At 40.3% G+C, this 27407-nt stretch overlaps 2 protein-coding genes across 2 annotated transcripts; one reads left to right on the top strand and one right to left on the bottom strand.

Annotated features, from left to right (window-relative positions):
* The first annotated feature begins 7650 nt into the window (after nucleotides 1-7650).
* tnnc1a (troponin C type 1a (slow)) lies at nucleotides 7651-11898 on the top strand. Its single transcript, XM_032520893.1, has 6 exons — nucleotides 7651-7903; nucleotides 9292-9322; nucleotides 9534-9680; nucleotides 10325-10439; nucleotides 10880-11016; nucleotides 11211-11898. The coding sequence occupies exons 1-6, from the start codon at nucleotides 7880-7882 to the stop codon at nucleotides 11240-11242; spliced, it is 486 nt and encodes a 161-aa protein (XP_032376784.1). The 5' UTR covers nucleotides 7651-7879; the 3' UTR covers nucleotides 11243-11898.
* A 7440-nt stretch (nucleotides 11899-19338) lies between these two features.
* Nucleotides 19339-23975, bottom strand: LOC116692201 (dual specificity protein phosphatase 7). The gene is made up of 3 exons (XM_032520292.1): nucleotides 23251-23975; nucleotides 22190-22618; nucleotides 19339-21257 (listed from the first exon to the last, which is right to left on the bottom strand). The coding sequence occupies exons 1-3, from the start codon at nucleotides 23612-23614 to the stop codon at nucleotides 20947-20949; spliced, it is 1104 nt and encodes a 367-aa protein (XP_032376183.1). The 5' UTR covers nucleotides 23615-23975; the 3' UTR covers nucleotides 19339-20946.
* Nucleotides 23976-27407: the final 3432 nt, after the last annotated feature.

Here is a 27407-nt window from a genome sequence, read left to right as displayed (position 1 = left end):
CTCCAATGTATCCATCTCTTAAAATGGGACAGATGCATGAGCAAGAGATGAAGTCACTTAATTTAGTTGTTGGCAATGGCATCAGGAAACATTGACCTTTCGTTAGTTCCTTGAGGCCAATAAGTGAGTCACATGACAGCCGGATATTTACAGTGCCTCCTGTCACTGGCCTTGTCAAATCACAGCACACTTCAATGAAGCCTAGCAGGCCCAAGGCTGGACTTCAGCTACACAGACAGATGCAAAGGTGTTTTTTGCCCTCTTTTAGCCCGAGCGTATACTGCATCCTTGAACAACACGGAAGAAAACGAGTGCATTAGGGGACGTGTGTGCATGTTAGTGTTTGTGACAGTTTGTGTGAGTGTGTTTGCACATGAAAGCAGGAGAGAGAAAGAAAGTGAGACATACAAAGGGAGACACAGACTGTCTGCAGGACCAATGAATTTCAGGCCAATTTATGTTATGAATGAGCCTCTGGAGGGCATTCATCCCCAGACAGTTCCATGAATTGCCTACCAAATGAAACTGTACTTCTGGACCCACATCTCAGAGAGGGCAAAGCTGGAATCATCCAAACACCCATCACAGTGGCTTTTTTCTAGCTGTTTGAGATAAACACGCAATGCATGCTTTAACAACATTAGAAACGTATGCTGAACTAGTTTTGCATCTTGGTCGCCACAAATGGCAGTATTAAAGTGACCAACAAACAGGGTAGCCTTATTTTGATTTCCCTTTTCTCTAGCAAAAATTTCCTTTTCTGACCAAATAAACAAAACCAAATTCTGACTTTAGGGTTCAGACAGTAGCCCAGTTACAGAGCCATTTCAAAACATTTTTTCTTGGACACAGTATACAGAGCACTGGCCAATAGAAAATACTAGGACAGAAATGCAGTAGCCTTATCCCCTGCTTATGAGAACAAGAGTACAGTCATGCTAGCTGCTCTGCGAGGCTGTACTCTACTTACGTACAGCAATGCTTGGATCAAAATGTGAGAGACAACATGCTAGCAAGCTCTCAACATAAAACACTATTCTGTGTATCCTAGTGGTGCTAGAGGAATAGTCAGGGGGTCCTCTAAGGATGGGATAGGTCAATAGGATTCATCCTCTAAAAACATGGATATTGGGTTAGTATATCTGTACTAAATTTCAGTCCATCCATGGTTGTCCAGACATTTAACTAAAAAACTAAAATGTAAACCTCATGGTGGTGCTAGAGGGAATGTCAGATTACCAAGTAGGAGTAGCAATGGTTTGGTGTGGCCTAAAAAAATTTACATTTAGGAACATCAAGGTACTTTCACATATTTCTGCAGTTAGTTTTTTTTTAAAGCAATAGAGGTCCACTGCCATGCATTTTCTAATAGTGGACGTGGATGTACCATTCAATGATGACTTTCACAAATTTGAACAAATATTGTTTTGTATTTAATGGTAAAGTGCAATTTACAATATCAATGTTGCAATTTAATGTACAGTATTGCATCTTATTACTGTTATAAAACATTATTCATCACTATTCTCCAAAATCTTAGTGCAGAAATGTGGTACTTTAACTTTGATTTAGCTCAGAAAGGCAACCAGCAAACTAAAAGTTGTGTGATACCAGTTGGAATTGTGATGCGCTTTCTCTCCATGCATTCTCAATAGAGCAAACTTTTAAAATGTAGTAACGCTGAAGTCACACCGCTGTTCATTTTACTTAGGAATGTCTGAAACATTGTCAGAAATCCCGAGGGCCTGCAGATTCCATTTCAGATAACCGCTATATGAAAGGAGAAAGAGAAGGCAGAGATACTGACAAAATCAAAATGGGTGTGTGTGCATGCAAAGAGAATTCTTAGCAAGACAGGCAACGCGTGCCAGAGTCTACATTTATAAGGGGCTTGAACAAGTTATTGTATCAAATATTTTCGCTTCATAGCCCCTGTGTTTTGTTGACATTGCTTCCTCAGTGTTTGGGGTCTCACAGACCTATATGTCTATTTTCTTTGCCAGAAAGTCCTTCACAGAGAAAAATAAATCTACATTGCACTATCCTACATAGATGTTACTTATATTTGGGGTCAACAAGAACCAATTAGAACCAGTTAGATTAATGATGATGAAAGATAAATGGGTTCTCATATTAAAACCAACTGTTACAAAACTGCAATAAAAGAAATCAAAAAGTACTTATTTGGCATTTGATAGGATAGTGCTGCGTAAAAAGCAATCAACACCAATCACAGATATATAGAGCAAGTGGAAATCCATTGTGTTTGCATGTTTACAAAGCTTCTTAAAGACTTCTGAAACATCAGTTCAAAATCTTGTTTATTGGCAGTTGTCATAGTATTAAGAAAAGTATCAAGGTGATAAAATAGTTCTAAATAATGTTCTTTTGAGCAACAGAACATTAGGGTTAACTCTACTCCAGTTGCTTCATAAGATAATTAACCCCATGTTCTGGTGCTATGGCGCTGAGCTCTGGAAGCGGCGAGCGTGGCTCTGCAAAATAGTCTCAGGAAGGAACTTGTTTTGGTGGAACATTAGCACACTGCAAAAGAAAACGCCACATACAATATTAAATTGTAGACTTGAGTAACTTGTAAAGTTAACCGTTCACACGATATAGTAACGTGAATATGTAAATAAGCTGGATCCATCAATCCATCAATCAACATTTATTTGTATAGCACTTTACATCAATCAGCAGGTATCCAAAGTGCATCAGAAACTAAGAATAAAACAATATATCATACAACAAAAAGAATGAAAAGGTTACACAGAAACAGGAGGAGGAAATTGTCACACCACTACTACGTATTACAAAGAAATCCCAAACAAATAAGTTTTGAGTTTGGACCTAAAAAGAATTACATCTGTAATAGTGTGAATATCAGGGGAAATTTGGGACTTCTTCTGCAATGACCGGTCACGCAGCGTCAAAATCTTGGACAAATCCTCGGGGGCCAGGCCATTTAAGGCTTGAAAACAAACAATAAAATCTTAAAATTGATTCTAAAATGCACAGGGAGCCAATGTAGGGTGTAGAGAACGGGAGTGATGTGTGGATGTCTAGATGTATTGGTTAAAAAGGGAGCAGTAGCGTTTTGCACAAGGTGAAGTCGTGAGATGGAGGTTTGATTCAAACCAACATGAAGAGCATTACAGTAATCCAACCTTGAACTGATAAAAGCATGAATCGCTTTTTCTAGATCATATCTGTTAAGAAAGGGTTTAACTTTAGCCAGAAGACAACGCTTTAAATAAAAAGTTCATCTTAACAACATTGTTGATCTGCTCGTCAAATTTCCTGTTGCAATCTAAAATAACCCCTACATTTTTGACAGCTGGCTTAAGGTATGAAGCCAGAGCTCCCAAACTAAAAACTGGACTGTTTGGCGTGCCTGAAATACTGAAGATGACACAATTAAGAAGGTTTTGTGAAAGCCACAACTTAATATCATTAATACAACTAAGCAGAGAGTCATTTGACACTGTCATTCGGTTTCATAGGCAAATAAATTAGCAAATCATCTGCATATCAATAAAATGACAGGTTGTGATTTCTTATGCTAGCCCCTGAAGGCAACATACAGAAGGAAAACAGGATCGGGCCAAGAATTGAACCCTGGATACATACATTAAACATAATTTTATCTTACCAGTGTGCCGCTGTGTGCATTTTGTTCATAGCAAAATGTCCCATTTAGAGAGTTAACGCTTTAAACATGTTCTTTGTAAATCTTTAATATCATTGCCCGAAAGAACCAAGCAGGCCTGTCCGAATTTTCTTTGGAACTGGCCATTTTTTAGCGTGTAACGTTAGCTTTGCAGCTCAGAGGTTCCGGTTGTTGTTCCTTGATGCAAACAGGGTTAACGTAAACACTAAAAAAGCAGAGAGACCTTCCGACGGTGCCGGAACAATCCAGAAAATTAACCGTCATAGATCCAGACTATTTCATATGATTGCACATCATTGTAAACATGCCTAGAACAATAGTTAGAAGTAACTAGCACGGTATTTAGTACTGACCCAAAATAGAAGAACATTTTTACAGGCATTTTTCTTGTTTCACTTGATAAAATGTATTTTGAATATTTATTTATTTATTTATTTCCACATTGCCACGGCAAAGAGTGTCTGATGATAAATCTCAAGACAAAATCTTGACTGTTCCTTTTGCTGCCACGTAGAAGAAATACATCTTCTCTCTTGCTTGGAGGGAACTTCCTTTGCCATATATCTTAAAGGAAATCTTTTCTGGGTGTCTCATATACACTATTATAGAGGTTGGAGGGGCGGGTGGGGGGTTTGGGTAGAAAGGGTGGCAGAGGCGACTTGGTGGTCCAGTGGACTGGAAAACGCTGCCCCCTGGCAGCGTGGCTCTATCAGCGCTGGAGCTAATGTGGCCACTGGCTCATTAGAGCTCTGATGTAAGGAACACTGCGAAGCACCGAGTGCCTCAGCGCAAAGAGTTTCAGAAAGAAACCACTGAACGCACTGAAGCAAAGTAAAGACTACCCTCTCCCTCATCTTTAAAGATGCATCCCGCAATTTGGGTTAGACATTGTCACTGATCAGAGATTGGGCTTCTCTGATAAAGCACTCACTGGACAGGCAGAGATTATTTCATGGTGAAAAACACTGTGTATCATTCAGTCGCATGCAGAGCATTCACAGCCTACCACAACAGGAGCTGCTGACAGGTTCGTCATCAATGAAAGGAGGCAGAGAGAGAGAGAGAGAGCAAGAAAGAAAGAAAGAAAGAAAGAAAGAAAGAGGCTGACATGTTCAGCTCCCCTCCTCCCCTCAAATATCAAGGAGGTGAGGACACAGAGGGGAGGAGGAGGTGGAGAGAGCATAGGACCTATGCTTCAAGCTCAGCTGCACGTCAACCTAATCATTATATCACACAAGTATTTAAATTGACATGATGTATGCTGTGTATAATAGTACAGCTTCACAAATCTAGTCCAGCTGATTCAGTACTGTCAGCATGAGATGTTACGCCTCAGACATTTTGCGCACTTGGAATCTATAATGTTTTCTGCAGCAAAAGATTTTGGTTGATGATGAAAATTCTGCTTTTTAAATAACAATCCAGTCAGATAACTATTATGTTGTTTAGTAGGACTCACAAGCACAATGTGCACGCTCGTGAAACTTCAAAACATTTCACATAACCTGGTTCAATGCAAGTATAACAGAATTGAATGTAATGGATTCCAGAATTCAGCCTGAGACATGAAACGTAATCATTTGGATTTGTGGATTAATGGTTCTGGAGCACAAATACCCATTGTTAACCCTAATTGGGACCCCCATATGTGTATGCAATTTAGATGTGAGCATGTATGCGTATGTATAAGGCAAAGAATAGAAAATTATACAGTCACTCTGAGGACAAAATGTGGTGGCAGGGAGGCAGAGAGAGAGGTGGAGGGGGAAATAGCCCCGCTCATCTCCTCTCATTTTCTGCCCGCTTCTACCCAGCAGAGTTTCTATGGCAACCCCTCAAAAAGCGGTGTGCGGTGAATTGTGGATTTGAGATGCGCTGTCTGATTGCGCTGTGTGGAGGAGATGGCTATTTCGTCAGCCTTCCTCTGTAAGAGGAAATTGGTGGAGAGCTCCAATGAAACAGCACTCCATATGCTTTATTTGGTGTGTGTGCCAGTCTTTAGTACTACAGCATGTGTGTGTGGGGGTGTGTGTGTGTGTGCATGTGTGTGCGTGTGTGTGTGTGTGTGTGTGTGTGTGTGTGTGTATGTGTGTGTGTGTGTGTGTGTGCACGCTCATGGAAGCTTTACGTTAGAATCTAGTGCCCCCTGCAGAGCTGCTCCTCACTCTTGGCACCTACCAGACTGCACTCAGCTCTCCAAATGAAACTGTCTGGCTGACCATGTAGACTCATCAGTATGCTTTAGGTTTCAGCTGAAAGAGCCGATGCCATTGATGATGAGTCATTTCTGCTCTGAATTCCAATAGCAATGTACGTAGTGTGTGTTTTGATTTTAAAAAAATCACACATTGAAAACCAGCACAAAGTCTCATTTTGCCTCATGGCCCCTTCTTCACATCCCCTCCCTACCTCACCGCCTGTCTATCACCATGGAGGCTCAACCTTTGCATGTGACCAATGTGCACTGATATGAGGTCTTTGTCAGGAAATCTGTGTAAGATTAGGACATGTATGTTGTTCAGTGTGAGCGCTCTCTCTGCCTCTATGAGTGGCTGTGTGATGCTTGTAAACTGTGCCAGTCCCCATTAGCATCTCATAATGAACCAGCATGATCACTCGTCACTTAGAATGCCTGCCACAGCATGTTCTCTCTGTGTGTGTGTGTGTGTGTGTGTGTGTGGTGTGTGTGTGTGTGTGTGTGTGTGTGTGTGTGTGCATATGTGTGTGTGTGTGGGGGGGGGGGGGTGGGGGGATTCCTTGTTTCAAAAGAACATGAAAGAAAATGCTGCAAAGTCTTGTACTGTGTACAATTCAATTTAAGAGTGTCTGCAAGTATTTGGTTTGTTTGACCCAGATTTCTCACCTACCCCACTGTTGATAAATTAGATCTCCTGAGGCAGGCTTGCAACAAATTCATTTAGTCGATACATAGTGAACAGCACCCTCTGCTGACTAAATCTGTGCTGCACATGAAAGCTAAGTTAAAATCCTCATGAATCATGTGAAGGGCGAAATTGCCAGAAGTGTCTTACTAAAAGACAGGCTAAATTGAATGTGTATGATTAAGGTGTCATTTTCTATGTAATGTAAATAAATGCAGGTATATTTGTGCATTTAAATATATGGGGACAACGATATGTTGTCATGTAAAGACTTTGTTCATCCAAATGAAAAAGAATCATATTTCTTTTAACTTGACTCTAGTGGTATCTTTGGTTTTCTTTGCCCTGTTTGCCCTGACATTTGTGTCTTCTCCCCAAAACAATCAAGGTATAAAATTAAATTTAGTTTCTGGTCCTCACATCACTGAAACTTTACGTTTTTACACAAACAGTGTTGCAGTTACTCTGGATAATCCACAGATCACTCTGTCAGCCGGGACTACTTCTTCAGTAGAAAAGTAGTTCTATAGGTCTATTAACATTAACAATGGCTGCATTCTATTTAGGTGTCCCAGGTCCAGGGCCCTGGTGTTGAGCACCACCATGGCTTACCAGGAGCCTTATATGGAATGGAACCATCATTAATGTTATTACTTACCCCTGTGTTTTTGCTTTTCTTGCTACAAGTCACAATGTCTGCCATAATAAAAGTCTATATTGCACATACCTACCTGTATGATGAGCTCTATGACTTTCTGAACCATGCCCTGACACGCACCTTCCTCTGCTCTGACTCCACAGATCTGCCCTCCTTTTCTGTCCTCCCTTCATGGTCTGCTGGCTGTAGCCTGCGTCAATCTCATCCTGGCCTCTTACCTCCTCTTCCACCCCCGCCCTACACACACACACACACATACACACACACACACACACACACAACCTCCTGAGCCCTCCGCGTCTCTGGTCCAGGTCTAGAGGAATGTTGAGTGTCTCTATAGCCCCCTCCCTGGAGATTAGGCTTCACCATGCCCCCCTCACTTCATTCCATTCCCAAGTATGTCCCCTAAGAGCTGCTGCATTTTTTATCTGAGCCCGGTGATTGTGACAGATTGGCCAAATGACACACATACACAAACACACATTGATGGACATGGGTAGGCACAATCAGAGGGGAGGCTGCTCCGCCCGGGGAAGGACCAGACAGAGACAGGCTCCAGCTATAAAACCCTCCCAGGATGGGGCCAGTGTCCTGCTCTGAGCTGGACAGTACCTCCTTCCTCTGTGCCAGGACGTAACCAGGACAGGCAGCAGACGAGCCTAAAAAATGAACGACATCTACAAGGCAGCGGTACGTCCTCTCACAACTCATACAGCTGAAAGTGCGCAGTTGGATTCCTCTGATGAACTGATTTTAGTTTTTTGGATGCTAACCAAAAATCTGTGTGTGAACTTAATCTGGTATGAGAGTGATGTTGTTTTGGATCACAAACCCTAATCCCTAACGTTCATTATTAGTTTGTGACACATGATCAGTGATTTATAATGTAAGAATGTTACTTTAAGTGGCCGTTGTGTGGAATATTCTGGCTGTTGTATGGATTATTCTGGCACTTTTGTTGTATGATAAGGTCCCACATCAGTTTGCTCATCTGACATCTGACATTACTTGAATAGTTGACAAATCTCAGTTGATGTGGCTTGCGCAGCACATCGCCTTCATCACCATCTTATGTCAACAGAGCCTTGACACCATGTAGGTCTCTATATGTTCTCCTACTTCAGCCCTATCAGAGCTGATAGGATCCACTCAGGGGGTCACTGACAGGACGGGTCCCTGGTCCGCATTGTGCTGCTTCATTCATGACTTGAAATGGAACAGTCCCGCTTCACATGGCTAATTTGGGCCAGTTGCTCAGATGCTTTTGCGTCCGTGGTTCTCTGGTGCCAGAGAAGGGCTTCAGGTTTAGATACCCCCCCCCCCCCCCCCCCCCCCCCCACAGCTGAATTCCAGCATTATCTATGAGCCTGAAAGCTGTGTGGCTGTCTTTTCCAGCCGGCTGTCCCGTCCACTCACATCCCAAGTGAGCAGTGCAGCTGAGACAGTAAAAACACACGGGAATGTACATTAGACGTGTTTGTTTAGATGGAGTTTTTCATATGTCATCACGAGGGGTGTGTGTGTGTGTGTGTGTATATGAGTACGTCTTCGTGTGTGTGTTTGACTTATAGTGGACGGCAGACTTTAACTCTTACATAAGCAGCTGTCTCCCTCTTTCATTCGTGGTAGCTTTTCCAGGATTACTGTTTCATTGTTGGGCCAGATCCACAGCTATGCTAATTTAAAGCACTGTATATTGTGTCCTTTATCTGTGGTTCCTGATCCTGTCTGTTTATTTTTAGCCCTTCCTCTTACAGGGTCTCACATATGATGCATAGGTTCTGTGTTTTGTCAAGGATGCCATAGTGTGTGGCCCCAGTGTATTACCTTTGTTGAATGAAAAATCATCAATACAGATAGAGATAATAGTGTTAGTCCAGAGGTGGTATCTTGAGATTTCTAACTTGATTTCCATCAGTGAAACACTTCTTATGGCTTTTTTGAAGAATTGGTACGTAATGCATAAGGATGTAAGAGTAACTTACAAATGCACAGAAGACACTAATTTCCCAAAAAGGCACACATATTACAATCAGGTAACCAAAGCATTTCTTATTATAACTTTTTACTTCTTGCAGGTTGAGCAGCTGACAGAAGAACAGAAAAATGGTGCGTGAATTACATAGTTTTTCAAGCTGTACACATGTAATAAATCTCTTGAAGCATGCATCAAGAAAGAAAAAGTTTTTTTTCCCAAATGTGAGTGAATAATTATAATCTACACCTCATGTTGCAAGGTTGTTCAAACGTGTGGCTCACCATGTCCAGGTCCATTACAGTTGTTGTTGGCATAGAGTTGTTTCACTGTGTGGTTTTGCAGAGTTCAAGGCTGCCTTTGACATCTTCGTACAAGATGCAGAGGATGGCTGCATCAGCACCAAGGAGCTGGGGAAGGTGATGAGGATGTTAGGCCAGAACCCCACACCAGAGGAGCTGCAGGAGATGATTGATGAGGTGGATGAAGACGGTAAATCAAAACGCCGCTGTGCCAGTGGTTGATTGTCGTTGACCTCTTCTTCTCCACGGTCCAGCTGGCAGGTTCATCATTGTACAATCATGTGTTGCAGACAAATGCAGTTCAATCCCCTCTGGACATAGTGTCAAATGATAGTCAGGGGTCTTACATACACAAGATATGTCTGACGGCTGAATTAAAGGGAAATGTGTATCAGTTGATGTGCATCATGGATCTGTATGATAAAGCTTCAATGATTATGTTATGTTGTCAAATAGTGTAACTTACAGTAGGCCACATAAGTTGACATCTTAAAGCCCAATTTGTAATATTTTGGCCATATAAATAACAGGTAGATTTGGTATTACAAGGATTTTGACTAAATTATAAAGTATTAGTTGTTTGTTAGTAAATCATTAACATTCATAACGTAGCCGTAGGTACTCTCTTGTGACTTTGTATTAAAACACCATTCAATCAATTTATGATTCATTGCAGGTTTTAATATTGTGCTTGGATTTCTATTTCTTTTGGTACACTATGTTCATAGATTGGGCCTTTAAGCAGAACATTTGAGTTCTGGTGGTTACAGATAATACGAAAGTATATCCAGTCTTGGTTGTAAGGATGTAATGAATTGCGTTGTATGTGTGCAGGGAGTGGGACCGTGGACTTTGACGAGTTCTTGGTCATGATGGTAAGGTGCATGAAGGACGACAGCAAAGGGAAGTCAGAGGAAGAACTGGCAGAGCTGTTTCGCATGTTTGACAAGTGAGTTTGACGTTTTAACTCTGTTGCGAGGTCTTCCCATTGAATTATAAGAATCAAGTTAGCAATTCACAAAACACATACTTTAAAATCAATGTCGGACTTGACTAAATATAAAATAGGTGAGTGCTATCATCTAAAAATCACCACAGACTAGTCATCAAATTCTTCATAGTGGGTTTCCAGCAAAATATGTTCCCCATGTGCAATTATGTGTACTGAAAAAATGCCAAGTAGCTCTGCTGAGTACAGCATGTAATCTGCTCCATAATCCTTTTTGACAGCACAGAATATTTCAAACACCCACTCCATGTGTAAGCCAGACACCGCGTCAAGCATCAAAGAACAAACATGATGATGGTTCCCAAACACTTGAATGCAAGATATGATCAGTCACATGTCACACACAAACATGCATTCATATATTTTACTCCTCTGTGCAGGAACGCAGATGGTTACATTGACCTGGACGAGCTGAAAATGATGCTAGAATCTACAGGAGAGGCAATTACTGAGGACGACATTGAGGAGCTGATGAAAGACGGGGACAAGAACAACGACGGCAAAATTGACTACGATGGTGAGTTTGAAACGTATTAAAGTGATAGAAGAGACAGGGTGAAACGGTCAAGTAGAGCAAACGCTCTCATTTTCTATGATCTATCATTAATCATCCATTCCAACAAAATACACGCCAAATAAGACATCAACTTAATAAAGGCTTGTTTTAGGCTCAGAAGCTATTTGCTAACTGTGTCTTCTTTAATTCTACAGAGTTTTTGGAGTTCATGAAAGGAGTGGAGTAATCCTGAGCAAGAGAAGATCCAGAGTGTTATTTTTGTATTTCTCTGTGACTCCACGGTCATCTGTGGAAAACTGGAAGCTCAATTGGATGCCACTGATAGAAACAATGGAACGACTTTGCAAGATTCAGTCGAATACTGTAGCTGAATGTTTCTGTATTTTTCTACCATCTCTTGCATTGTTGTAAATACAGTCTGTAACTACTTTTGGTACCCATGTATACAGAATTTGTGTAAATGTATCCAAATTACTTGTATTTTCTATAGAGGCAATATAGTGTACAAGTTTGGCTGCTCAAAATATCAACTTTGTGTTTGTTTCTGACAAAATCTTAACATTAAAAGTGCCACAGCCAGTTTACAACCATTCTTACTGAGAGGCAGAAAATGGATGTGTGCACAAAGCAGAACATATCCATGACTCAACATAGTTTTACACCACGCTCTGGTAGACTAATCACACCTTCAGAGCATTGTACTGGATCCAGTTTGTAAACTGTACGTGTTTTGATGTACACATTGTGTACATTACTTTATGTTTTAGATTAGGACTTCTTACCCCCTCTCATGCCCCTGGAACTCCTGCATATTTCTACACAAAAAGTCTATTTGGAAGGTGCGACCATGTAATAAACAAGATGCAATTGTGAGAGCAGTCATTTTTTGTCAATTTTTCATTTTAACAACAATCTTATTACAATGTTCTCATAATACTCACTTTAAGAACAGAGTTGGGATCCGTGAAAAGTGTTTGGCTTGATGCAGACATGTTATGTTCTGTCCCTAGGTTGGGGCCTTTCAATAATTGTTATGGAGAAGCAGACACCAACACTTACAATCTCATTCCTGGTTTAACTTGCTGGTCTTTGGAGGCCTGAAATATTACTGATGAAATATCAAAACAAAAAAACTTTTTTTGTGTGAAATTGTGCTGTCAAGCCTACATTTTGATTTATCTGTGTAATTTGTATTCTATAGTGGCTCTTGTCTGCGGCATGTGAACTATTCTCATGGTTGCTGTGTAAGTATCTAGTTACACAGTCTATTGAGACAGGAGCTATTTATGTCTAATCATGTTAGTGCCCATGTTAGGGGATCTGGATTGACCGACACCAGTTGACAATCAGATGCCTTTGTCCATATTAAGAATGCTATTTAACTACAACGGGTTAACAGTTCTATTGTTAAAACCACTTTAATTATGATGAGTGTAAGTATATTGAAATATCTGGACGATTAGAGTAGAAAGATACATTTTCAGACATTTAATTCTACAAGTATCATATGATTTTTTTAATGTAAGTGCCAAATTCAGACGAATTCTTGAACAAAACAATACAAAAACATCTTTGTAATATCCTAAATGTTTCTGTTAGTTGTGTAAGAGATCATTCCCAGGTGAAAAGGCCGCTGTTTTAGTGGCAGAGGAGTCATGCAGTTAGCAACTGTGGCCACTTGATGTCAGCAGGAAAACACAATCTTATCTGCTTGTTTGGCTCAGTTACAGGAACCAGAAGATGAGGACATTTCAGGGCACAGCTAGACTCCTTCCAAAGACATATAATACTACTTGCCTATAAAAACACATACAGTGACTAGATCCAGGATGAAACGGGGTTGATGATTTAAATGTATAAATAATCTAAGTGCTAAATTGATCTTTGAAAATGACAAAAGTACAACATTGGTTCATTATAGTATCACATTCTGAGTTCTAGAATGAATGATGTGATGACTCATCCATTTCTATTTTTAAAAAAGCACCTATCGTTTTTAAATTGTGAGATCATTCTACAGTTTTGTTATGTGAAATGGGCTCGACTGTGTTCTGTGTGAGCAGGTGGTGTCAGTGGCCTGAATAAATGTCCAAAGTCCTTCCCAACTCCCTCCATCTTTCCCTGTTTCCCTAAGGGTCCTGTTAGCTCCATCTAGTCCTCATGGTCTGTGTTACTGATGGGATTTTAAACCCCAATCTGCAGTGAAGCACAGCTGCTCTGCCAGACCAATTTCAGCCGTCTTACAAATATATCCCACTACATCAACTGCACTATCTACAGTTATCTCCAGTCCAGCTGCACTGACCAAAAATACTACAATAAGACCAAGGGGGAATGTTAGGAGAAAAACTGTAATGTTAGTGTTTGTTTTTTGTTGCACTGATTAGACTGCTCTGCTGCCCAGGATTTTTTATAAGCTTTAAGCTTCCATCTGCAGCGTGGAACAGGAGGAGTAGTGCTCTCCCCGCTATCAATGGAAGGCTGGGCAGCAGCAGAGCAGTGTGTGAATGAATCTGGGGTGTGGCGCACTAGCAGCGAGTTGGGTGGGTAAGGGATGCAGTTACGCAAGACAGACTTGATGACTCATGCCTGCTGTAATTAACACATACACTGCGGTTATGAACCACGGTTGGTTATATGGATTTCAGGGCCACCTATTTCCTTATTGTGTGTAACATACACTCCACTGTTACATTGACCTCTGAAAGTGATTGAGATAGAGAGGACTTGCATAGGTAATAGTAAGCTATCAATATTATGTAACTGGCTTGATTCAGTATTATTCTACCAGTGTGTGTGTGTGTGTGTGTGTGTGTGTGTGTGTGTGTGTGTGTGTGTGTGTGTGTGTGTGTGTGTGTGTGTGTGTTAGGTAAAACTGGTTATTCATTGGCTAAGAGTGAGTCAGAAGGATATGGAGCGGCATAGTGCAAACATAACACACACACACAAACACACACACACACCAACACTCTTCGGGGAAATTACATAGATTTACATTCACATGTTCTGGAAAACTTACCCTAACTTGAACCCTAACCACTGATTGCCTAACCCTAACCCGAACCTTACCCTAACCTTAGCCTCACCTAAAAATCAGCTTTTTCCTAATTGGGGACATAGCTTTTGTCCCCAATTGGACAAAACTTTCCCAATGAACTGGTCTTTAGTATGAAATATGTCCCTGAAGGTAGTCAGGAACGCACACACTGCACTGTTTTATTGATTTATAACTCACTCATTAGATCAAACATGAGTCATGATCCACCATAAAAGTGTTCTAAAACTATATTACTAAGCTACGCCAACAGAGAAATATAAACATATAAAATCCCCATAAGAGCAAGGAATACCTCGTACACAGTTCATAGTTTGGAAGGCGTTAACTACTCATACCATCTTTTTGCGGCCCACGCACGCAGACCTTGTTTGAAGCCAGAAGGCTTTTGGGTTTATAGGATTCCTGTTTTTCTTGCTTCTCTACATCATATGGTCTTGGAAGTAGTCCAGTGCTGAATATATAACAGCCTAATCTCTAACCATCATCACTCACAATGGCATGACACACATACATGTATGCCCTAAAAATCTCTTTCGTTCATTGTTAGTTATAATTTAGGCCATGCGATATTGACTCTTTATGTTTTTGTGCTATTAACATTCTGGCTCTTAAAGGCAAAAGGGTGATTTTAAGTTGCCATCTATGAGCAACTTCCATCTCTAAAAACGAAAACAAAACCTTTGAATTATTATAAATAATCTTGTTCGGAATAAATACAGAAACTTAGATGATTTCCTGTTTTTGGAGAGCATTTGGTAGGTTGTTTTTGTTACCCTAAATACACAATGAGGAAGTGGAAGGCTTTAGACAAAGAGAGTGGAATGACTGCAAATCAAACTTGAACAGACAGAATATTGTATCATGATGCTCCATCCCACTTCTGTTGTTGAGAACACTAAAGTACTGTTTCTGGACTGCCCCGGCCATAATGGCCTATAGAACAGCAAGACTACATGACACAGAATTCTCAAATTCCACAATAACTATTCATAGATTCAAATGAATAACAGCGATTGTTTTGTTTTAATGTACCACTGGAGGGTTTATCTATTTTTACCACTTTAAAAAATAAAAACTTGTATGTGTGTAAAATGGTGGAAGAATTATTTAGAACATATACTTAATACTACAGTGTTTAAATACTTCACTACAAGTAAAGGTTTTCACATTCAAAATGTAACCTTAACTAGTAAATGTACTCCATGAGCAAAACTGTTATATTATCATTATTGGATGATTATTGTTAATTCATTATTTTGATGTTGTAGCTGGTGGAACTACTTTTGAACATTTTACAAATTGACATACTGGTACAACTTTTGAAGTTGATGAGGCGAACGTAGGAAACATTTGCCTATTTAGCATATGGAGCAATTTAAGCATTCATTCATAGTGTTAATCTCATTTTTTGGTCTCCGCCAACTCTTGAGAAAAATATCTTTCTCTTCAGCTGATAAATGCGTCACTATGTTTTATCAGCTAGTCACCAACTGTGTCCGTCTACCGTTTGGTGCTGGGCAGGTTTATGGTTTATGTGGAAAACAATTGCCTGATCAAGCTATAAGTGATGCTATGAAAGCTGTGAGAGTGAACCAAATTGATATTTCAAGGGCAGGAAAATCAAAACAATGAGCTACAAGATGCTCTAACGCTCCCAAGAGCTGAGGGGACCTGGAGAAAGAACATATTCTTTCCTCCAGTGGTCCTATTGAGTCTTAATTTGTTTGTTGTCGGACTTGGAAATTCCTATCCACTGCGCTATGACATCATTATTTGGGTCACTAATGTTGTAAAAGCACAGACATGCTCTTTGGCTCACTCAGCAATTCTGTAAGCAACATATGGCCTTGTGTGAATGGGATACCAGATAGCAAGACAGTTCCCAGCATGGCCTCCTCTGTAGTTCCCAAGCAAGAACACATGATGGACAGATGACCTTTACTTTGTGTTGGGTCTAACAAGACACAAGGAATGTTCCCTTGCATTCACTTTGCCACTGATTAAACTACAAACAAATATCACCTTGCTCTTGTGCTTTGTGAGCGCGGGAGTACTGTACATCACCGGATGGTGAAATTGGCCACGAAATGAGAGTCTTCTTGTATTAACAGATGGCTGCCTCACTCTGCCACTAGTATTCCATGTGGCTGTGCTCTACACATGACCCAGTATCCTCCATGCCAAAACTGACACTTTTCTTTCTCATAAATGTCTCTCGTAAAAAAATTATGTCTCACAATTTAGGTTTGTGAGGGCTGTTTTGAAGATCTGCTTTTATAGAAAGCATATCTGTCGTGGGTTCCTGGAGTGATAAGGTACTTCCTGTTAGACGGCCGGGAAGCCCGACATGACAGATGTCATAAAAATACTTCTGAATCATCACTGGTGACAGCAGTGCAAATACAATAGCCAAGGCATTCAATTTGAGTTATTTTGTTATGGTCAGCTGTGGTAATGTTGTTAAAGTTTACAGTATGGTGACCAGCCTTGTCCTAAATGTGTCCTTCCTTTCTATGTCTATGAGAGTCTGTCTTCCTTCGAAACTAGGCCTATTCCATTACAAATACAGGGCAGTAGGAAGTATGCAAATGGTTTCGATGTGATTCAAGGCTCCTAAGAATCAAATGGCAATCCCCAACAACTGGAGATGAAATCACTGGTACAATACATTCCATTCCAATACAGTTATACATAGCTCCATGGAACCATGGCAAAAGGGAATTTCTTGTTTTCAATGCAACCATTAACAGATACTGACTTGGAAGAATTTAAAATTATCCTGTTTATCGTCATTGCTGGTAACAACCTTGTATTCTTATCATACAGCCCTGTCTAAACGCTGGTGGTGAAGATGGCAGCTATTCAGATGAGAGTGGCTTTTACCCCAGGATGGCCAAACATGTATCTGTAACAAGATAATAGTGGCCCTTTTCATGCCTAAAGGAAGAACTATTCTTTTAGGGAAATACAAAACACTACCGGTAATTAATTCTTTGATGTAAAAATGAAAATAAGTCTCTATATTAAGCAAGGGTGAGCTGAATTTATGAACTATTCCATTTATTGTGCATCAGAGGCAGAAGCAGCTGTGAAATTTTTGTCCGTCATACAGTATGATAAGCATGTTCTCTTAACCATAGCAGGTGCGAACCAGCTCTGGCTGGCTTCCGCACACACACACACACACACCACACACACACACACACCACCCACACACACACACCACACACACACACACACACACACTCACAACACCTGCTTGAAAAAGACCCCCCCCCCCTCCCGTCCCCACCCAGAGCTAAAATCCTGTCAGTCTTATGCACATCTGCTTCCCCAGCAACTACCGCTGAGTAAGCACTGCATTAGCCTCTGCTTCCCTTCATGGGTGATCATAACAGGACAGAAATACTCGACTTACTTTTCACACAAAACATATTGTAACAGCAACACAAAAATGTGTGACTCTCACACACACACACACACACACACACACACACACACACACACACACACACACACACACACACACAAGTGAGGACAGATTTTCTTTTGAGTAACTTAGTAATAGGAGAAAACAGGAGCTTTTAAGACCGCACATGTTGCTTTTGAAGTTGGCAAAAAGGTTGTGCTTAACTCCCAGGTCAGACACTTACTTGGTGCCAAAAAGCAGCAGAATTCCAACTTGAACAGCTACTGTATGTTAAATCTGGGGATTAAGACTCTATGCAACAACAATAAAAACTGGTATATACCAGTTTACATATGTACAGTTTTTATACAGTATATATATATAAAGCATTTCTCTTGTACAGTACTGTCTATATACTGTAGATGCACAGTGTTACAAAAAAGAGCTCTCTGATTAATGGTTCTCACTCCCATCATCCCCAGGCATTGTGCTCCTATCTTTCATGCACTGCAGCTACCCATCGCCTCTGCCTTGTCGTGGGTGTCTTTTCAAACTTAATCATAGGTTTGCCCTGCAGGTATGTGGCTGGCCGAGCTCAGTCATGCTGGAAAACCCATCACTCAACAGCTTTTATTATCACAACTGCAATGTGTTGCTAGGCAAGTCTCTTCATGTGCTGTATTGCTTCTGTGAAAGTTGAAGATTTTAGTTTCACCCTGGTACAACATTCACAGTCATCATCTCAGCCCTGAAGCTGGAACTAAAAGTGTTTTAGTGCAGTATTTAAGTCATTAAATCCCACTGAGTGACAGTTATTGGACCATGAACTGCTGCAAAGATCAACTACAGAACATTTCCCCCCACCTATTTTTTTCCTGACTTAAAAGACTTGGCTGCAGTTCATAAAATCATTTCTTCAGGGAAGGGAATTCACTGCATCATCTTTCTGTCATCTGGTGAAGAACGTATAAATAAATCACCCAGACAAGGTAGAAACAATACCAGAAAGAATCGAAAATTCATGGAGTTGGAACAAAGCATAAATCTGACCTAACACATGTTTCTTCCATCAACTATAGAAATGTTCAGACTTTGTGTAGTAGTCTAATCATTGGGTGACACAGCAGAGTAAGACCACCTGATTCTGCCACTGGCAATAACATACCGCTTTGTACCTACAAATTCTGACATCTAAATATTGTTTTGAATTTCTCTACAGTGATTTTAAGTAACATTGGTGTTAATATTTTAAATTACTTCATAAATTGTTTCATAAAAATGGTATAACTTGGCAGACAGATGATTGGAATATCTCACTCTAAATGGCCGCCTCTCATTTCCTCTTTTTCCTCAGCATGCATTAATGGCTTTACAAGCAATTGCACTTATGCTAATACATGTTTAAATCCTAATAAAGAACAAAGCATGTGTTTAACTGAGGCTAATAAGCTTTAAATGCAGATTGTACAACACTGTTATTAAATATGATCATTCCCCAAGTTGCAGAAGAGAGCTGTCGGAAGTGTCTGTGTGGTAGAGTACATGCTGTGTCATCTTCCTCTTCCTTTAAGCGGTTTGAGTAAATGGTAGTGACTGTGTCTGCACTGTGTTATTGACAAGGGTAGCCCTTTGTGTCAGAAAGAGTGAGGGAGACAGGAAGCCAGGCATCAGAGTGGACAGAAAACATCTGACAACATCTGGAGCCTTGGGGGTGGACAGACCAGAGCAACCGCTTTCTGATCTATGAGGTCAGAAAGGTCCTGACTCAACCACATAAGCCTAATTGTTTTGTTTTATGAAAGTGTGCTATCGACTTTCATTAAAAAAAAATCTTAATAAAGACAAACCGAAGGTATTCAAGTAAAAATATATAATATATTTGTTGTATAAACTTGTACAGAATGCCTTGGACATTGAGCTTTACATATACTATACATAAGGGTCAACAAAGGGTCACTTTCACATCCTTCATGATTTTACGAAAATGCCCCCCATAATGACCACATTTTCTGTACATCTTTACAAACAAACCAATCGAAACAGCCCTTGGACGCACTTTAAGAGGCCATGACGAGATACAGATGACTTGTATAAAAATCCCTGAAAATGTCTCTCTGAGGTAAGAACACATTTGTCATATTCCTTTCCTTTACGTCCCTGTCATACATCAAACTCACTCATTTGTTCTGAGACGAGACTGGCAATAGAGAACAGCTAATTACACATCACTGTGCCACCAAAGGAGTAGCTGCAGACTGAAGACTGTTGGAGGAAAAAATAATGTGAACATCCATTCCTTTATACACCGATTACTTACATATTTGTTCCTTTCCATTGTGGCAAAAGCCAGTCCTATACAGTATACCTCAACCTGTTAACTGACAAATAATTCAATTCCATGTTAAGTTACGGTCAAGGCCTCAACAACAACAGGAAATATGACCTAAAGGTTACAAAACAAGGTCCTTGGTAGAACATAATCACATGCAAATAATGCAGTTATAAGCAATAAAATGTACAGGAGTGTTTCTGGAGAATAATATTTTCCCTTTGATATTTTAACAGAAAGTGGCCACTCAATCTTGTATTTAAAGCAACACCAAAGCACTTTTCCTCTTCAGTCCCCCTACTGGTTGGAAGCGGAATTGTCTCATTGGAACTACAGGACCGCTACCCGATCGGGCAAACTTGCATAGTACGGTTATAGCCGGTAGAGAGCCCCAAAGAGAATGCATAAGTGCCGTTCACCATGTTACGAGTTGATGAACCACTGAAATGATTTTGGAAACATTATTTTAAGGTACAAAAGAATCTTTGGTGTTGCTTTAAAGAATAACTGTTCAACATCATGGTGCTAACCAGACATCAGTGAAGGTATTTTGAGTGATAGCACACGAAAATTTGCTTCCTGTGGTAAAGAAGTGAGCTGCATACAGTCATCAAAAGAAAAACTTGACAATAATTCAAGGCCGGATCACTGTAGTAGCTTTTTGCCCTCAGTAAGAGTACCATCAAAAACATCTTGGATTGGACCCCAGAAAACATTCTGATTGGCCAAAGACTTTTTTGTAGACCACCAAGGCAATAATCACAATGTATACAAAGAAATACATTACAGCTGTTTTACAACTGGTGAATAACAAATAACAGTCAAACAACAATTCTAGATTTAATAGAAAAGTTATGAAATGTCCTGCTATTATGGTCGTACATGACCATTGATTAATGCCAGGTATGGTGGATAGCAAAAGTTATCCTTGGGTTAGAAATTAAGGCAGGCAGGATCTAATGGATCACGTTCTCTACATTACGGACTCTGTTCCTTTAACAAATCAATGCAGTTCCTTTTGGTGCAGAAATACTGTAACGGACTTACTGCTTGTGTCAGCTAGTTTGGCATTTGACAGGCTCAGAAAACCCTCAGGGACACCAGGAAATGACACAAAGGCTATCCAATCGATCCTCATGTGGACTCCAGTGTGTCCAGCTGGAAGACATTATGATTGGTTGGTGTGGTGAAGAAGAGCTGCTCCTCGCTGGTGGAACGGTTATCACAGGGACTGTGCAGCCCCAGCGTCCTCTCAAAGTCCAGAAGCTGACCCATGAAGTTGAAGTTCGGGGAAATGTTGGACTTCTTCCTCTTGACAAAGTCGTAAGCGTCGTTGAGAGAGAGGTTGAGTCTCTGCATCAAGTAGGCCACGGTGACTGTTACTGAGCGACTGATGCCAGCAAGGCAGTGGACCAGGATGCCACACTGCTTAGACCGAGCCTCATCTGTGAGAGGAAGGGAAAACTATGGTCAGCAGAAAGTTGTTGTAAATATTATTTTCATTCATTCATATATTCCTGTAATACAATGTTTAATGTCATCAATGTGATCCTGGCTCCTAGTTGAAAAAAAGTTAACCTATTAATGACACAAAAATGGTAACATAAGCTTATGGTGTGACTAAGCAACTAAATTTGTTTCGAAAAACTATTTGATCTAAAAAACAGCGTACCTAGTATACTGTTACTTACACACATCAGCAAACAATCGTTTTACTTGTGAACCTACATTCATACACAACCCCAAAGAGTGGAAACAACATTTCCTTCCTCATTCTACCTCTAAACCCTTTGGAAACTAGTTCATGATACACAGCCTTGCAACCACCAAACAAACAAGTTAAAAAGCTGTGGTTTTAGGTGCAATTGTGGCAAAAGACAACAAATCAAAAGTGAAATTAAAACATACTGTTGTGGTGCCACCAACAACAGGAAAGTATATATTAAGTTTCAACATTAATGTGTTGTTGCTTTGTATCAAAGAAATTCAGTGATATTGTGAGATGTGTTATAACACCCTATACAAGTGGTTAGGGAGGGAACGTTTATTGTGTGTGGCAGTGTAAACCAGTTTGCTTGTAAAAATAATACAAAACTCACACCTGCCCCACAACCCATTCACAAAAAGTTTGCAAAACAAGTATTAAATGATCAAAAAGTAGTGAATACTACATTGTAATTAAACATAATTAGCAAACAATGACCTAGTTAATACTAAGGTACTATAGCAAAATGTGCCTGGCCCACATGTGCTTAACATACAGTAGATGACACTCCATGTAACAAAACAAACAATTAAACACATACACACTACACACTAAAAAAAAATACTTTTACTGAAAAATATGTCACACAACACAAGTTATTGACCTACTCACCTATAAATGTTATAGCTTCTGGGAAGAACTGAGACAGGTTCTGACTCCAGTGGTCCGAAATGGGGATCTGTTTGTACCTGAAGTGGCCGTCATGCTCAAACATGTTGGGGAGATTGGGTGTGACGTTCAGGATGTACTTGATGTTGTACTGGCCCAGCACGTCCAGGTTGGTGGAGTCTTTGGCGCAGCCCAGGTAAAGGTAAGGTAGGATCTGGACGGGGAAGGCAGGCTGATTGCTGGGGATGGGGCTCTCCTCAGACTCTGTGGCACTGCTCGGCTCTCGATCAGATTCCCCATCGGAACAATCTGAGCTGATCCGGAGATTTCCAAAACCCAGGACAGACAGCGGAGGAGAGGAACTGGGACATGAGCTGTCTATTAGGGTCTCACAGTGCTCTGGGTACACTGTGTGGAACTTTACAAATCCACCTGGGCAAGTGCAAAAACACAAGTTAACAAAGTCACACCAATGGGCCCTTATGTAAATTGTTTTTGAGAACCATATTTTAGCAAAAAGGCTTTTGGGTATGAAAGCAGAGGTGTTAAGAAGGAGCTCAAGGCCCCCCCCCAAAAAGAAAAAAAATAGAACCATTCATGAAATGCATGCCTGTTCGTTCGTGTTATAGCAAAACATGGCGCAGCCATTTTGGAATTTTAATTGAGAATCTCAGTGACACACGGTGACACACAGCACTCAAACTTTTGACCAGCTTACATACAGCAAACACTGGATGAACTGGCGCTGAAGTAACGTAAACGTTAGTAACGAAAGAACATTGAGACGAACGTTACTGTTGTTCAAAACTCGGTATTTGAAATTTTAAAACCCGTAAAAAAACTTCGACTCACAGTTTATAGCAATGCTAGCTAGATTATGCCAATATTGCGCAAAACCATAAACATTTTAGCCACAGGAATGTGAAACGACGTAAGTTAACGTTTTTGAACGTTAAACTCCATTGCAGACACACGTTAACGTAAACTAACGATGCCACGCTATATTTTACATTGGTGTATAATTTCATTGTTTTTTTGCGTTAATTCGACAGCAAACTCTTTACCTTCCAGGTAAAACGCTTTACACCCGTCTTCCCATAGTTTTTGAAGAAGTAGACCCAAAACCGAGGCTCCACTGTCCTGGCAGTCCATGGTGCACTCATCGTACAGGACGACCGTGTCCGTCTTACAGCGTCTTATGAACTTCTCTTTATCCTCATGGTTGGGGATGATAGTCCGGATAGGTATGTTGCCTTTTTTGAACCTCCTGAGCATCAGCCCCGGTATGGCCAGGTTTATGGCGGTCTCTATGTGGGATGATTCGTAAAGCTCATGTGAACGGCAGTCCAGCAAGAGCAGAGAAGTGCCTCCGGACTCTAACTCGAGTTGCAGCCATTCCACGCTTTTACTCGGCGTCACATTAGACATATCGGACTCAATATCATACTACATGCAAGCACAAACACTTACTACATGGTCCACCAAACGACGATAAACTACATTTCATCCGATAAAAAGGAGCACTGAATGTAGCTCCGTCAGTGCATGGCGCTTCTGCTTGAGTGAAGAGATTTCCCCCTTTTTCTCTTCTCTATTTCCATCAGTCAGTGAATCTGACCTGCCCCAAGTCTAATGGAGACCTGATTACCCTTTAATTTACGTGAAGTTTAAATGCAAATGTTTTATAGCCAATGATCTCTTCATCAACTTTAACTTCTCCACATCGTACCAGGGTCCTCCATGCGCATTCTCGTTTTACCATTCCAATGCATGGAGAGTTTTTTTCTCAAGTTGACAGTAGAGCAACTCAAGAGGGAGGAGTTTCTTATGACTTAAAGTCATAGCTGAAATATCACAAAGTTTTGCATCACCGGGTCTCAATGAAATCATTTTGCCAGTCACAATTTTTTCAACCACTATGATATTCATAAACTACTGTTTGTGATATTATAGCAAGTAGATACTGGCTTTTAAGGAGGTTATCACCAACAATCACTAAATATGATTTCCCATATTTTTTTCCTGGGGACTTAATTGGTTCTGTTCAATGACTTTGTAATGACAGTGTGTAACTAATTACTTATTGATCCTTGGACTTTAATTTTCCCATCATAAGGGCTCAAAGTGTGTCTGTAACAATAACCTTGCATAATATTTGCATAGTTGCATCTTGCATGATTGCTACTTATTTTAGGGTAGACATTCTTGGCAAAAGAGACCTAATATATGCATTATCATCTCATTATTCCTCTGACATATGTAGCATTTTTCTGAAGCGCTCTTATGACAACTTTTAAAACTGAAATCCTATGATTTGCTGAATTATGCACAACAACAGATACTATATATTACTATACAGCTTATACCAATACTAGTTTTATTACAAAAACTATACGTTTGTTACACAGGATAACAAGTGCAATGCAGTATTTATAATGAAATCACACCCTTCGTTCAGTACACAACAAAAAAGGGGCTGAATCCATTAGTTTTCCTCCAAACTCCACTGTCCTTCACTCACACTGCCGAGTACGTTGAATTGGTGTTACATTTTTCTGCAGGAGAGCAGCAGAACATTTTACTAAAGTATGTTGTCATCTTTCATCATAATATTTATGATCATATTAGACACACCCTTGAAATTGCTGAATGTTATTTACGAGGTGAAGTATATCAAGGGCGTTTCCTTTAAAATTACTTCCCACACTATATCATATAGTGATCACAATAGGAAATTCACAAGCATGTTGCTGTGCATGAATGTCTTTCCCTAGAATGCAACCCTTACATTCCCATGATACGCTACTGATGTGTGTAATAATGCAAGCGAATCATGAATGTGGAGGAATAAAGAGAAGAAAATGGAGAGAGAGAAAGAAAGAAAGAGGGAGAGAGAGAGAGAGAGAGAGATGTGTGCAGTGAGAATCCAGCCACGCAGCTCATCTGTCTGCACACGTGAGTGGGGGGAGACAGATGTGCAGAGCATCGGGATTAACATAGAATTAGGAATTGAGCTAAACCTACACACACTGTCACTCACATACACACACAAATGCTCTCATCCATGGTCTGATCGGACAACAATCGCCACACTACACCACACCATTATTTAAGCGCCTGCCTCTAACAGACAACCATCACAGAAGCGTTTAAAAACCAATACACACACTGCCTGTGGCCACTCATACCCCCATGATTGCTGTTCCAGTTGAACTCTCCTCCTGCAAATGTAGAGGTGTTGGACTAGCCTTCAGACTGTTGACAGTAAGGCAATGAGCCTGCTACAAAATACAGTGATTGACGAAGGATATAATGTATGACAATGAGGTCCAACAATGCAAGGCAAGTATTCTCTGCCAACAACACCTTCCTGGCATTTTGTAGATTTTATGGATTCACTGTGTGAAGCAAGAGCTATTTTAGGTAGAGGGATGACCTTGTTTGTTGATCAAATCCAAGAACAAAATGGTGCGGATGTGTATGACCCTCTGTATAGTGAATATATCTCAAGATTTGAAATTCAAATCAACTACATTGACACAGCATGTAACTGGAGTATTGATTCACGTTCTGAGGGGTGATCACCTGACTGCTCCACTCCCACCAACACGTTGGTTACATAATGCGCTCCAAACGTGAGCTCATGGTAATTCACTCAGATAGAAAACTAATTTACAGAATCCCAGGTTTTGCCTGTCAAGTGCTGCTTCGAGGGCTTTTACGCATACCAGACAGACACATAAACACACCCGTCACATGCAGATGTACGGTGGGAAGCACTCAGAGATGAGACAGATGGGAGGAGAGCTTCCTCTCCATTGATGTTTCTCTGCATGTGGGTGCAAATGGCTTTTATTGAACTAATTTGATGTAAACATGATGATCATAGGCCATAGGGAAGAAAACATATAAAATTAATAAAATGTTATTTCTATCTAAGAAAAAAACTGCATAAAATAACCAGGCTGCTACATTAATGGCAGATGAGTTTGACAGTTCATTTTATTTAGAACGTTCTACAATGTTTGATTTTGGATGACACATGTAAGGTAAAAGTGTATTTGCTGCATTGTATTACAACCAATATGATGTCCCATACTATCAACATGGGAAACACAATATCCTGTTCTATATTAATACCATCTAGTGGTTCATCCTGAAAGCTGCTGCACCAGCTATGAGTCATCTGCAAAGGAAGGAGGAGTCTGGAGTCCCGGTCTCTCAGCTCCATACAAGAGACCCAGTGTGCCTCCATGTGGTGACAACCAAGAATGCCATGAAATGTATTTCATGAATGAATGACCAGATGACCACAAATCTGCCCTTAAGCTGATTATACATGCACACCACTACTTGATGCATGTCTGCCTTTTTTCTGAATCAGTGGGTTTTCCAATAAATACATATTATAAATAAAAAAATAGTTATTGTGGCATTAATGGGATATGTTGTTCATGGGTATGATATACAAACGCTACTTATTACAATCATCAACTATTTAATTTTGTAATAGTAGTAAATGACATGTATCCTACACCACCATAGACTCAAACCACACGCTTTCTCCATCCCATTGTATCTGACCTTTGAGGGATATTTTCTACAAAAGGAAGCAATGCAACATTCCATGACATGTTATAACTGATACAGGAGATGATCCTTCTGCCAGAAGACCTGCATGCAATAAAAGAGTTTACATGTATGTGCAGCAAATATCCTTGGTGTAACCGTAAAACTCACCGTGAGCGAGACATGAGCTACTGTGTGTTCGCTGTACAACAGGGCTTGGCGTGAATGTGTGATAGTCCATGCCATTTGCTATCTCATTCCCGTCATACTTTAAGATTATTTTAGATTGTGCATAACACATCATTCTAGATACTGGGGAACACCTGACATGCACATTTGCAACTAATCAATAAGACAGCCCACCTAGTAAAATACTTTTTAAAAAGCCAGCACAATAAACACAATTAAACAATGCATCACTGCTTTTGCTGATGTTTGCTACTAGCACAGCATCTCTGAAACAACATGTCATTTAGCTGACGCTTTTATCCAAAGCGACTTACAATTGAGATATATACAGTATATAGAGGTTGCACGCCTCTGGTACCCTGGAAATCTAGAGCACAATTTAAATTTACTCAGCGAGTTACTCTGGCATCGGGTAATGCTGCTCATTAACTATGCCCTTGTAGCCAAGCTGCACCAATCACAT

Source organism: Etheostoma spectabile, chromosome 7, assembly GCF_008692095.1.
Source record: "Etheostoma spectabile isolate EspeVRDwgs_2016 chromosome 7, UIUC_Espe_1.0, whole genome shotgun sequence".
In the NCBI taxonomy this organism is placed as follows: domain Eukaryota; kingdom Metazoa; phylum Chordata; class Actinopteri; order Perciformes; family Percidae; genus Etheostoma; species Etheostoma spectabile.
The sequence above is the reverse complement of the archived record's forward strand: the minus strand, read 5'-3'. Positions and strand labels throughout refer to the sequence as shown.